Source organism: Salmo trutta, chromosome 15 (assembly GCF_901001165.1).
Source record: "Salmo trutta chromosome 15, fSalTru1.1, whole genome shotgun sequence".
Taxonomy (NCBI): Eukaryota; Metazoa; Chordata; class Actinopteri; order Salmoniformes; family Salmonidae; genus Salmo; species Salmo trutta.
In genome coordinates, this window is record NC_042971.1 from 27,919,074 (window position 1) to 27,933,765 (window position 14,692).

At 42.5% G+C, this 14,692-nt stretch overlaps 1 protein-coding gene across 9 annotated transcripts in view; it reads left to right on the top strand.

Moving 5' to 3' along the window:
- The window catches only part of ncam1a (neural cell adhesion molecule 1a), a 294,012-nt gene extending 279,936 nt beyond the window's left edge, over positions 1-14,076 (top strand). For 7 of the 9 annotated variants that reach the window (XM_029690814.1, XM_029690815.1, XM_029690818.1 and 4 more), the window contains 4 exons: positions 4,749-4,956; positions 5,192-5,308; positions 5,859-6,422; positions 10,731-14,076. In XM_029690814.1, the coding sequence (XP_029546674.1) occupies positions 4,749-4,956; positions 5,192-5,308; positions 5,859-6,422; positions 10,731-10,860 (1,019 nt within the window). In that variant the 3' untranslated portion in view covers positions 10,861-14,076. The remainder of the gene's footprint in view (positions 1-4,748; positions 4,957-5,191; positions 5,309-5,858; positions 6,423-10,730) is intronic. The other 2 variants (XM_029690821.1, XM_029690822.1) reach the window with 1 other exon arrangement.
- The last annotated feature ends 616 nt before the right edge of the window (positions 14,077-14,692 follow it).

Below are 14,692 nucleotides of genomic sequence, written 5' to 3' on the forward strand. Positions count from 1 at the left end.
GCTTAACCATACTGTACTACTGTGCTTCCTACAATTGGAGTCAGACCCAGAGGGCAAAACTGGTTGCAATGATGTCGGGCCAACGTCCTTGGTGACATACATGGTCAGGTTGCATACTGACTGTAAAAGGACCAGTGACCATATTACAACCAAAATATGTTGTCTTTTCCAGGCATTCTGATGCCATAAAATATGTCTTAACTTTGCTCCAATTTGACCAGAAAACCAGTTTACAACCAGAAAACGACAACATTATGGCATCCAATGCAAAATGTTGCACGCTGGGTAGGACACTGATGCTTCATACGGTAATGACTATTATCTCTTGGAGAATATTTTTCAATTGGCTTTATTTACTGTGTTTCTGTCCTACTTCCTGTATTCTGTTTGTTATCTGCAAGATATGAAAAAGGTGCGGCAAAATATATTTTATGCTCCTTGTTGACACAGCATGGCTCTGTTTCTCCATTTCCGAGAAAGCTTTGTGAGCCGGCCCCTTCGGTGTTAAAATGTGTGATGTGATTTATCGCATTTAAGATGCAGCGGGAAAACAAGAATTGTCGCCCTGCCCTGCAGGTAGATGCTTATGCTTTCTCCCACTCTTAGCAACAGCAGTAAATAAAGAGCTGCCGGTCGGAGCAATTGCCGCCACAGAGGTTGACTCAACTTTATAGACTTTCAGAGAATATGACCAATCAATGTGAGAGGAAATAACAATTGGCCGCTCTGCTGTACTCTGCCTCTCTTTAGAGGTCTTATGCCTTACAACTAATTGCTGCTCACTGTAGCTTGGAGCCAAGCCAGCGATTTGCCAGGACTTTGTTTAAGAGTTGTTCCCCAGCACTGCAGCAGTCACTGAAAAGTATTTTCCTATCAGCTCCCTGGTGCATGGTATTAATAATTCAGCTGCCCTCCAATGCATTAGCTTTACCCATATGAGGGGTATAATTAAGCAATAAGGCCCGAGGAGGTGTGGTATATGGCCAATATACCACAGCTAAGGGCTGTTCTTAAGCGCGCTGCAACGCGGAGTGCCTGTACACAGCCCTTAGCCGTGGTATAATGGCCATATACCACAAACCCCAGAGGTGCCTTATTGCTATTATAAACTGGTTATCAACATAATTAGAGCAATAAAAATACATGTTTTGTCATACCCATGGTATACGGTCTGATATACTGCGGCTGTCAGACAATCAGCATTCAGGGCTCGAAACACCCAGTTTTAATGAGGGTTATATCAACAACTGTAATTTAAAGCCATTTCATCAGAGGCTCCACGCTAGATTTATAGGAATTTATACCACAGGTATCCATTTTGGCTCAAATCTGGTGAGTCACTTAGATGATAACCTTTTTGACCATTTACTATCATTTCCCAGATTAGATTTTGATATGATTTGAAAGTTCCATTTGCAACGTACAGTATTAGTATATACTGCATGGTGCAGTATATACTAATACTGTACCATTTTTTACTTACTGTTATATCATCCCTCACTATCCTTAATGTAGACTGGTGAAATGATAGAATAGCTTTCTATATTTGCCTACAACCAAACCGTATGCAGTCAACAACATTATTTCAAAGAAGTGACAGATATAATACAATCCGGTCTGACAAGACGATTACATTATACAAATACATCAATCAAGTGTGTGTGAATTTGTGTTTCTGCCATACAAGTATCCTCCCTCTCAAGGTACCAGTGTATATAGAGTGGATTTGCATAAAGATGCACATCCTCTCTGTGCAGCCGAGTCTCAATCAGTGTCCTTACACACATTTGTAAGCCAGTGATACTGGAGCCCAAACGTCGGCTACTGTTTGCCAAAATCACTGTGTGTGTTACAGTAAGATAAGACCCAGGCTTCCTGGTCGTTTGGAGGGAACGCTGGAATACGAGACGGAGCAAAAATCTCAACACATTTCAATGGGAATGAGCACTTTGCTGATTTTATTAATTTTTTTTTAAATGAAAGACTTCCTACTCGTGCATTTCATTGAACTCAGAAAGGGAACAATGTCAATGAAATTACATGATGGTTCATATCACCCCAATAAATGCCTACCTTGAAGCCTACCCTGTTTGATAAGTGATGGTTTTCCAGTAAATCATAGAATTATTCAAGTACATTTTGTTGCATTGATTCTACTGTGAGTACTGTGTGAGTCTGACATTTAGACATCCTGATATTCTCAATATGACAAGAGCAAAGAGTAAGTCCAAATCGAGGATTGCCTATGTGTTGCTTTAATTCAGAATATAAATTGTCTCATATTTAACACCTAACAGAGCTAACAAAAACTGGAATTGAATTTTGTTCTGTCATCATAATTCTATCTAACTTGTTTGTCATTTGTAGATCATTATGTGTCAAGTCAACCATACTCCAAATGCTCTTGTTTGATTTGAGTTAAGTTTTAAATTATTCTGTTTGATCAAATCTCCGATCTCTTTGTGTGTCTGTTTACTGAATGCAAATTAGCTGCAAATGATTTCCAAATTTGATTGTGTGAGATTGATTTGACACAAAGCATAGTAATAATTTTTTTGTGAAACATTCATCTGTTTAACAGTTTTGTGGTTGGGTTACAAGCTCATATTAATTCTGTTCATGATCATGTGTGGTTTGGGTGTGTGTCGAAGGCAGAGTATTAACAGTGTGGATACATGGTCATCCATTGTAGTGGAGAGATACATACAGTGCCTTCAGAAAGTATTTATGCCCCTTGACTTAATAACCATATTTTGGTGAGTTACCGCCTGAATTCAAAATGGATTAAATGTATATTATTTCTCACTCATCTACACACAATATCCCATAATGACAAAGTGAAAACATGTTTTTTTAAATGTTTGCAAATTTATTGAAAATGAAATACAGATATCTAATTTACATAAGTATTCACACCCCTGAGTCAATACTTTGTAGAAGCACCTTTGGCAGCAATTATAGCTGTGATACTTTCTGGGTAGGTCTCTAAGAGCTTATTTGTATTCTGTACAGGCTTCCTTCTTTTCAATCTGTCAATTGGGTTAGTATTGTGAAGGAACTACAAAGTTGTTGATCAACCTTAGAGTTTATTGGCTGTGATGGGAGAAAACTAACTGTTTAAAAGTCACCATTTGGCCTCATGGTGAAATCCTTAAGCGGTTTCCTTCCTCTCCGGTAACTGAGTTAGGAAGGACGCCTGTGTCTTTGTAGTGACTGGGTGTATTGATACACCAACCAAAGTGTAATTAATAACTTCACCATGCTCAAATGGATATTTGTTTGCTTTTTTATTTTTACCCATCTAATAAGTGCCCTTCTTTGTGAGATATTAGACAACCTCCCTGGTCTTTGTGGTTGAATCTGTGTTTGAAATTCACTGCTCGACAGAGATGAGGTAGTCATTCAGAAATCATGTTTAACAATATCATTGCACACAGAGTGAGACCATGCAAATTATTATGTGATTTGTAAGCACATTTTTACTCCTGAACTTAATTAGGCTTGCCATAACAAAGGAGTTGAATACTTATTGACTCTCGACATTTCAGCTTTTCATTTTTTCTTAATTTGTAAACATTTCTAAAAACATAATTCCACTTTGACAGAAAATCTCAATTTAATCAATTTTAAATTCAGGCTGAAACACAACAAAATGTGGAAAAAGTCAAGGGGTGTGACTATTGTAGATTCTTATTAATATTGTAGTATTTTACATAGTCCTGGATATTCATTTTTTGGTAAGTACTGTTGCTTGTGTGTATGTTTGCTTCATGAAAACACAATCCATTGCCTTTGTTTTGTGCCCTTCTTATAGGCTTTATTTCCGCATTGTTTATTTGTTTGTGTGCAGTATTCATCTATGTAAAAGAGATTTAAACATATTTGCATAATGTTTGATTGATTTTACTGTCTTTCCACTGCCTTTTGCTTTGTCTTACAACTGTCAACAATAATGAGAGTGGGTAAGCGACAGTCCCATATGGGGTCATAAAGGCATATAGACCCGTATAGGCAGTGATGATAAGACGAGCATCTTTATTTAATGAACCAGGTGCTCCAATGGTTGACCGTTTTATGATTTTGATTGATGCCCCATTAGACTTCCTTCATGTTCTGATGTTTAGATTTGATTAGTGTAGGATGTCGTGATGGGCATGTCTGGTGTGTGACCCTAATATGGGTCATCTATTTATCTGCTCGCCTCTTAATATAGTACCTTAGATGGCTGATACATGCCCTGTGTCTAACATTAACTTGGATAGTAACTGACCGTTGTTTATTGGTTGAATGCAACTAATGCAATCCGTTGTGTATTCTCTGGGCCCAAGTGTGTCTTTTTTGATAATCTGATTATCAACCTATTTTTAGAGTCTTAACAGATCAAAATTTGTTTTGTTTTTTCTGTATAGCATCACTCTGATGTATTTTTAGTAAAATATGTCATGATTTGGCCCAGAGCCTGTTCAAAGAACAACAACACACTTGACGCCTGGAGAGAAGCAGTCTGACAGTATGAAGTTATGGATGAAAGGGTGGAGATTAATATTGACTCTAATGCAGCGTTTCTCTGTCTCTATCTCGTCCTCTCTCTCCAACGTTCTCTTTAACTCCCTTTCTCCCCGTTTCTCTTCCTCCCTCTAATTTTCTCTCCAACCCTCTCTAACTTTCTCTCCACTCTTTCGGTCTCCCTTACTCTCTCTCTCTCTCTCTCTCTTCCTCCCTTCGTCCTTCCCTCTCCTTCCTTCCAGACACTATGGATAGCGGCTCAGGCCTAGGCACGGGGGCCATCGTGGGGATCCTCATTGTGGTATTTGTGCTGCTGCTGGTGGGCGTCGACGTCACCTGCTACTTCCTCAACAAGTGCGGCCTCGTCATGTGCATTGCCGTCAACTTCTGCGGCAAGTCCGGACCCGGAGCCAAGAGCAAGGACCTCGAGGAGGGCAAGGCGGCGTTCACGTGAGTCTCTCTTCTTATCTGCTCCCTGGCTCCCTTCCTCTTCTCTCTGAAGTGCTGTATACAATTTGAGTGTCCTGTTCATCCAGCATCCCACAGTAGCTGCTCTCAGACAACGGACCACAGTTTGACAGTGCAGGGTTTTTAAGCCAGTGCAGGGTTTTTAAAACAAAGATTACTCACTACAATGTGCTTGCACTGTACCAGCATTTATTTAAAATACTTTTTCCCATTACAGGAAGGATGAGTCCAAGGGGCCCATTGTGGAGGTGAGGACGGAGGAGGAGCGCACTCCTAACCATGAAGGGGGGGGGGCCACAGAGCCTAACGAGACCACCCCTCTGACTGAGCCTGAGTGAGTACTCCAGCAATGGCTGTGGGTAGACACCCTGCTCTGGGGTTGCCCTACACTGGCAAACCCATACTAATCGTGTAATATGTCTATGCATAAGACATACTTCTTATTCCATAATGACAACAGTTGAGTGTTTTGATCATGTGTTTGCTGACATATTGGCTAAACTAATTGATCAAATAATGGGAGAATGGAATATCAAAACCTGATAGTGAAGATGTTCTTGGATGTTTGTTGTTTACACTGATGGTAGCAAAAATAGTTGTTGTACTAACAGCCTCAAACATTTAATAACTTTGACCCTAAACCCTTAAGCACCTGATTTTGATTTAATTTGCTTTAGTTTGCTTAAGATAGTGTCTGTGTCTATACCTCACTCCACTTTAACATTTTGAATCTCTAGTTCTTTGCTTTATCACTGCATGTAGCACTCACTCAGGATGTCTGTTTGTGCCTTGGCCTCACCCCCCTACCCCTCCCTGCTCTCTTTTTCCCCTCACTCTCTTGCGGCTCGATGGCTCTTCTCTTTCCTGCTTTCCTCTCTTCACAGGCCCGCTGCTGACACTACCGCCACGGTGGTGGACTTGCTCCCTTCTGTCGCCACTAACTCTGAACCTGTCACTGAGAGCTTTAGCACAACCCAGAACAGCCCAGCTAGCGAGAGCACCACTCTCACTTCCAGCGCAGCTGGCCCAACCCCTGTCCTGGCTGAGTCCAAAACTGCCCCCAAAACCTCCCCTAAAAGCACTCCTGCCCCCATCCCCCAGTCCAGCACGCCCAAACCTAGCACCCCCGCCCCCCAGCATGCCGCCCAATCCGACATGGCTCCCCTCGTTGACCTAAGCGAAGCTCCTAAAGCCACACCCTCGTCCGACCCCAAGCCCCCCACCCCCACAGCCCCATCCTCGAAGCCAGTCAAGGTCCCCTCCAACCCCCCCTCTGCCACAGCCGATGCCGCACCACAGAGCCAGCCCGAGTCTGTCCAAAGCCCCTCCGCCACCAGCAGTCAGAATAAGGACTTACAGATAGACGGCCTGGCCAAGGATGTGTTTGATGCCCCAAGCAAAGGCTCCAAGGCCCCAGCAGACTCCACTGCTGCACCCGCCCAGGACGAGTATGACCCCCCCTCCTCCTCCTCCTAGTCTGTTTTACTGTGTCTGTCCTCACTCACCCTCTATCACCACCTCCTACTGTGTTCTGTTCTCATAGTGATGGGCTCTCTCTCTCGCTCACTCACTCACATCAGAAGTTTTACCAAATCTGATAGATACGACGGAATTATGGTCCTGATATTACTGCCACAATCATCTTCTGTGATTGTTATCTCCTGAAAACAATGTTTCTTTGCAACAGTACAAAGCCATTTCGATCAGCACGGTATGAAAGGGCTTTGTTCTCGGCGGAAGCTCGTACATTTCAGTCTTCTCTCAGGCAAACCCTAAGGATGATCAGGCGAGCTCTGTAGAGCGGTATTCCAGGAGCTTGCTCCGATTACACCCTCTCGCTTGTCCCATGCTTTTCACCCATAACACCCCAAACAAAAAACAGAGATCAGTGATGAATGTCAGGACGTAATGTATCCGTTCGTGGCAACGGAGCTCTCGTCATCGGCATGATGACTCTTGAACGGACAGATATATCTTCATAAGTCTAGCGGGTCTGACACATCTCCTCCTCCCCGGCCTCCACAGTGATTTGTTTGCCACACGACAACCGACCAGTCTTGTCAGGCATCTTACAGGCTTACTAGATCCCTGAGCTTGTCCACTGAGGACACCTTCTTCCTCTCCTGGAGGTAGAATAGTCTCCTCCGCAGGCTGTGCTACAGAATACTGATCCCTCTGTACATTCAAAGGACTAGTGTTAACAAGGCTGGCATGGTCTATGTGGACGGTCCTTAGATGGTACTTTTATTTGACTTAGCTGTCCGACTTGTTTGAAAGACAGCCCTGTAGGCTGGTTTTCGAAGGCCACTCCTCAGAGGTTGACCTTGGACACCCTCGGATCATCAATGTTTGAAAGCCCATTGGGCTCTTGCTTTTCCCATTTGGTTCCCCTCAGCCAAAACATAGGCACTTAGTTAATATGCATTCTGGCTGTGGCGGGCATGCATAAACACCAGCCTCTTTAGTACCCGGGGCCTTTACCATGGCAGAGTCTCCCCTGCCGAACTTGGCTGCAAACATGGGGCATGAACAGGAATGGGGACTATTCAAATATTTACAAGACACTTTTGTTTCTTCCTCCCCCTTCTCTTTTCGTTTCTCAACGGTTTGTTCGTCCCCCCTTCCTCACCTCCCTTTGCTGCCTTTGAGTATTGGACTCACGCTTCTATGTCTGCCGCTGTCAGCTCTGAGCCCAGGGCCCCATGTGCGAACTGCTTTAATCAGTACAGAAAGCAAACAGAGCCACTACACTCTCCCATCTCAGAATGGAGGACTGTTTATATTTTACCAAGGCAGAATGAAACTGCGGGACTGCAGGATGATTTGGCCCCCCACAGCATGCGTACACACACACACACACACACACACACACACACACAGCTCTCCCCTCCAGCTGACATACACACAGACACACACACACACACTCACACACAGCTCTCCCCTCCAGCTGACATGCGCGCGCACACACACACACACACACACACACACAGCTCTTCCCTCCAGCTGACATGCACACACACACACACACACACACACAGCTCTTCCCTCCAGCTGACATGCGCACACACACACACACACACACACACACACACACACACACACACACACACACACACACACACACACAGACACACAGCTCTCCCCTCCAGCTGACTTGTAGCTACAGTAAAGTGCAGCTGGCAGATGTAACTGCTCCTCCACATCTGGGTGCTAACAAACAGACAACTACTCGGTTCCTCTGTTTTCATCTATTATATCGTTATATTGGACAGATATCGAGTTCCACTGGGATTTATCTTCCTTGCCTCCCAATATTATCCACACCAGGGTTCCCATAGCAACAGGGGCAGAGTTCACCCTCCAGCCAGCCAGTCCAGACCAGGCTGGCCTAGTTTCCCTTGCCCTGGCTAAGGCCAGGCTGCTTAACAGACCCTGTCATCAATGATCATGGTTTCAATGGCAGTTTGTCCTCCAGGCAATAACAACACTACACTTTTATAGCTATCCAAGGCCGTTACCCTAATTAGCTACATTTATGTCACCTTAGCAGGATTCGTGGAGAAAAGCCTTTCAGGCTCCCAGTTTATCTTCATTGTCTAGCACAGGGATGGACAACTCCAGTCCTCGGGGGCCTGATTGGTGTCACACTTTTTCTACATCCTTAGCAAACACAGCTGATTAATCAAATTGCATTCTAAACTGAAAATCATGATTAAGTGATTATTGGAGTCAGGTGTGTTAGCTGGGGTTGGGTCAAAACTGTGACACCAATCAGGCCCTCGAGGACTGGTCTAGCAGCTAATTTGCCCGACTTGCTATTTGTTTAGGTGGTTGTTTTCCTACACCAACTTTATTTTTGTCCCTGTTGATACTATTCCTGTGCTACTCTCTAAAGCCAAGGTCAGTCAGTGCTGAGATCAATGACCCTATGACTTCCTCCGGCAGCCAACCTGGTCATTTTATCAGGACGCTGCAATGACACGTTCAACCGCAAGGCGATACAGCACCAGACGTCTGACAGGGAACGCTACCCCTGAGGTGACAAAATATCCACTGTAATAGTCCTTTCCTTGCCAGGTTGAATGTGGCCTGAGGTTTCCCACTCTTTCACAGTGGCCGGCAGAGTACTTTGGCCCTGACACTGCCAAAGAGGAAAGCGCCTTTTCACTGATGCTACTAATCCCCGCTGAACCGCAAGGCGGTGGGTGGTGGTCTTGAAACATGCATAGCCAGCCGGGCGGTCACCCACTGTGGCCAGCAGAAGCAGTCCTCCCAGAGAGGGTTATTATGGACAAGGTAATGGAAGTCCTGCTGCTGTCGTGATCAAGCCCAAATCTCTGGGATCAGTTACCTTTTGTGGAGTCTGGCTGACAGTAGGAGCCAGATCCCGGTGGACTCCAACAAAGCCCAGTCCACCGGCGGATGGTGTAGATAGTAACCTAAGACCCTTTTCTCTTTGAGGCCTCCATAATGACCCACAATTCATCTGTCGCTAATGGAGACTCACGTCTTTATCAGCAATCATCAGTTACCCCAGTTCCTTGTTGACTCTGTCACTGTGCCCTTCTATACAGGGGCTGTTCATCAATGGGTCACCCTGGTAGTAGAATACATGGTTTCCCAGGTACTTTACGATGCCATGGTAGGTGAAATTCTCCAAAATGGTTCTTTGCCGTGCAGAGTAGCGTACTACTCAGTTAGCCTGGGAGTCCTCGGGCTTAGTTACTACCAGAAAGAGGACAAGTCCATCCTCATTATCTAGCCCATAGTCATTATTCATCACCTGAAGTGTTTGTTTGAAGAATATCATTTGAACAGGAAGGCACGGTACCAGAGGTTGATGAAAATCATAGGTCAACTGAGGCACAACGCGCCAATGAAGACTTATGCCAATTCACTCCAGGATTCTCAGCTCTACAGCTTGATCCGTTTTGATCATTCGTTAGCATTTATGATTAGGCTGACAGATACAGGCTCAAAAGTTACTTTTTTTTCCTTGACAGTCAATCAACACAAACTAACCCCGGACTAATCATAAGGGGAAAAGCAATTTGCTGTGAAGTGGACTAGACTGCTCTGTCACATCTGATGAGATACAAGTTAGACTTAATTTCATTTCATTATCAAAGTGCGATCTGCATGACTTGTGAAACTGCATGACTAGGAAGAAATGTCTGGCCCAGTCACAAAGCTTATGTACTTTACTGCGCTTTTGGATAGAATGAAAGATAGTAATCAGTGACACATTTAGTGACCACCAGACCAAAGGGGTAAACGATAATGAGGTGTAATTTTGTTGCAGTCTTGAAGTGAATGTTATGTAGAACAGTCGTTGACTAAATGTTGGAAGTTTTTTTCTCCGTTCTCCACATTCATCATTCGCTCCTCCTTCAATTCAGACCATCTGTATTTCCTCCCAGTATTGCTTCGTATTGATGTTCTGTTCCAGTGTGCCGTTCCCTCACGTACTGTATCTCTGCTCTCTCAATATAATATAACCATGCATTCTCCCATGAAACGGCTGTGACATCTGCGTGACCGTCTTTGATGTCAGGATAGGATAGCAGAGCAGATCCTGTTATGTGTGAAATGCATTTGGTTCCAGGGGATACACATTCCCTCAAAAACCTGAAGCAACAGTTTTTCCTTTTTTTAAGACAAAATGCCGCTTAGAACAGACAGTTGCGTGCTGCAAGAGATTGGTATTCATCACTTAAAGAATCTCTCTTTTTGTGTGGTTCTCTCCTTCCCTTCAGCGGCAAAATCGTGACAGACGATAAAAGTAAAGCGCCGGAGAAGGCGACAGAGGTGAAGAAAGCCCTGTCGGAGGTGAAGACAGTCCCCAACGAAGCTGCAAAGACAAATGGTAACGAGAGCAAAGCATGATCCCGACAGCCAGAAGGGAGGGGGTCGGGTGCACCACAGTCACAGACCTCCAGAGGAAAACGTCACACACCACTCCGTCAAACAACAAAAAGCTCAATAAAGGGTATTTTTTTTTCAGTGTCTTCTATGAGTTCTCCGAGCAAAAGATGAGTTTGTTAGACATGTAGAGCGGGAATAAGACCTAATGCACCTGCCTTAGTGTTTCTTTATCTGTTATTCCTTTTGTCATTTTCTCTGTGTTCACGTGAAGGAAAATCCTTACCTCTAGTTCACTCTCCTTGACCTCCTTTTATATGTAACATCAACGTTACCAGTCTTTTAAATGGGACAGAAGCTAAGTATCATTGGCACAGATAACCATGGGAATTGTAGCTTTACTTCAGAACAATGCCTTTACGATGTGCACACACCTTACCCACACACTATTTCCAGCTATGTTCTCTTTGTTATGCAGTAATGCCATCATTATTTCCACTGCTAATGGATTTTGGGGTAAAAAAAAAAGTATGTTTTGTTGTGTGTTTAAATAATGTGCAGAAGTAACTGCATTTTATTGTATCTTTTATTTTTCATGTATAATTTTCGAGAACTAGAGAGAGCATATTTTTTCATATGTGGTTGTCTTTTGTTTTTATTTTTGTTCTTGAATGTTTACATTGTGTTAACTCTGTCCCAAGATTGTGTAGACACAACAACAACAAAAGAAGACACAGCAGAAAGACAATGTTTATTCCACAGTTATAGAGGTTGGAGTTGGCGGTTAATGTTACGCAATTTATCGTCTCTAAGATTCCATTTTTTGGTTAATTTGTTTTGGCAAATATAAGAACACACTTTCTCTAACACACACACACACACACACCTCTATATCTTTTTAATTGATTCTCCTATTAGATGAGCTTTGGACCTGTTCCATTCCAAGGGTTTCAGGGCTCAGCTTTAACCCCAGAAATGGTGCAGGTCCCAAGGGGTCACAGGAAGAGACGGGCATACAGAGTAGCATGGCTTATGGGAGAATGATGTAATCAAAGGCCAGATATGAGTGGTAGCAGCTGAATGTATGAACAGAAGTCCTTAAAATAGCCTAGAAACAGTCCTATTTATTCCCCCGTTTGATGGCTTTGTCCCATAACTTCAGAATACTGTGCCTGTTGCCAACAGCACTTCCAATTTAGTGATTGATTGGGCTTCATCTCAAAATGCAAGGGAATAAAAATGTATGTTTTGTGTTTTTCAGCATATTTTATGCATATAAACAAATGTAATGGCCGGATTTATACATTTCTTATTTAAGCCATAGTACTCCGGTGTGGATTTGGTAAAATCCAAAAATATTAAATCTGACCTTTTTGTACAGCGGTTCTCATACTTTAGACTGCAAGCTTGTGCACTGTGAATGCGTGAATATCCTAGTGTGAATACGTGTTCTTTGTCATAGAATTTTTTTTAAATATGCATAGTTTGGTTGTGAAAGGTATAGCTAATAGTACAGACAACAAAAAAGTTCCATGAAAAACCATGAAAGTAATGAGCAGACGAAAACAAAACAAGAAGACGGTGGCTTCTGAAACGTCAAAATGGCAGCATGCGTTCCATCCTGCTCAGTGTCTGCCTGTTCTAGGAGGTGACAGCATAAGGTTTCGTGTCCTAGTTCTGTCCATTGCCATTCCTTTACTACACAGTCCAAGGAAAACACACAGGAAGAGTACTGACAATGTAACTGGTTTGTAAACTGTGAAATTACTAAACCGCTGCGTCATTCTGTTAGTGCATAAACTCAGCTCGGGGGGTGAAAATGGAGGTGGTCCGTTGTGTCCACATTGTTTTCACAAGGCTCCTCATTCACTGGTTCTCCATGTGACTAATGCAAAATAAAATGTTTTCCCCAAACAAACAAGGAAAAACAACATTCATTCCAATGATTAACTCATGATCACTACACCAAAAGTAGTTTCACACAAACACAACTTTGGACATGATGAAATATTTCCAATCCCAATTGGCTCAAATGACTTGCAGTGCTCACGGTTTGTCTTCAAAACCGAACATCATTAATGAAGGAAAAATATTTTTTTTCTTGACCTGAAACAAGCATGCAATGTACTCTTATCTTGGATTTCATTGGTGTGGCAGCACTGAAAGCTTCCTGAGAAAGGAATTGACCAAGGCTTTATCTGTTGTACATTGATCTTTTGAAGTGTTCTGTAAACTGTTGTCTGTTCCGAACTTTTTTGTTTTCTTCAAAATAGTCATCAAGTGCTTTTACTCCACAAGGCTCTGTAATGTAAAGAGGTGTGTTCAAATGACACAGTTTCTGATTAAATGTGTATAAACCATTCCTAACCATGTAATAAAAAAAAAGATGGGTTTCTCTTGACCCAAAAAAAGCTGGACTGCTGTGGCTTTTGACCTGTATGTTCAAATGCTATGATAATGTGGGACCAATTCCTATGTACGTTTACATTGAAATTTTCATTAGTGTACTGTGCCATGAAACTTATTTCAGGAAAGAAGTCGAGGGGAACAAAAAAACGATTTTCAAAAACTTTAGAAATGCCATGAGAAAGGGAAAAACGCTCTTTCTCTCTGACTTCCTCACTTCCTGAAAGTAACCACTTACCTGACACCGTTGGCTTGGTGAAAGTGAGGTGTCACCGTATTGCTTCCACCTTACCAATCATGCCAGTTTATTTCAAGGAATACAGGAAGTACGGAAGCGTTTTTTCAAGTATTTGAATGGAGTCTGGGGCCATGTTCAGTACGAAAACATTGGAATGTTGCAGATAGAATTGCCATGACTAGAGATTACGTGATTGCTTAGTCTATATAAACATAGGTATTTTTGTTCTACATCATGCATTTCTATCTGAACGTTAGCCAATGTTGTGACCTGCTGAACGTTGCCCAGGCAATCCAACGAGGTTGGGAGTCTCTTACTCCGATAGCCAAACAAAAGTTGGTAATGTGACATTTTCAGTCAGATAGGGGCGTTTTCCCCACCAAGATGTTTCCCAGAGACCTCCATTCTCATTCTTACCCACCATAACCTGCTTTTGGGGCCTTCTCTCTTGTATACAGATTTTTACTAAGTGAAACATTGGTACCATCTCTCTCCACTGTCACTGGTGTAAATACTAAGTACTAACCGAAAAAAAAAAAAAAGTTTGACTTTGCATTCTGTCAGAAATTGTGTTCAATAAAGTTAAAGGAAAAATATCATTGCGTAATTGACTTTTACTTAGCCACAACAATGACAAGAAGTCCATCAAAGAAAGTATTCTGACAATGTTTTGTTGGAGTTTTTGTTAGTCATGCCTTTTAGTAAGTGTCAATAAAAAAAATATTTTATGGTAGTTTGTAGTGTACCGCTTGTTTGAAATTTGGATATGATGAAGGATGCACTTTGTTTACCAAACAAAAATGTAATGACAATTTGAGTGATGGGCTCAAATTTACCAGAATCCATTGTTGTTTACAGGATTTACTCAGTCATTTTTTAAGTAAACAACAATGGGTTGAAGTACGCCGCTAAACACATCTGAGTAAATATTGTCATCCATGATTGTCATAATATGCTGTAACCAGTAACTGTATGTCTGTACCGCAACCAACCGTACATTGCCCATACACTACATCCATGATGCTGAGGATTATAACCACTAGATGGTAGAAAAGGGCAATTCCATGGTAATGGTATTACACTGAGACTCCTATTTTTCACTTTAAAATGTTTGCTAAACAAAAAACATTGATTTCAAAGTTTAACAAACCGCACAACTCTATGCACTGATTAATTTTAACAGTTTACACAGAACATTTTACAAAAACACAT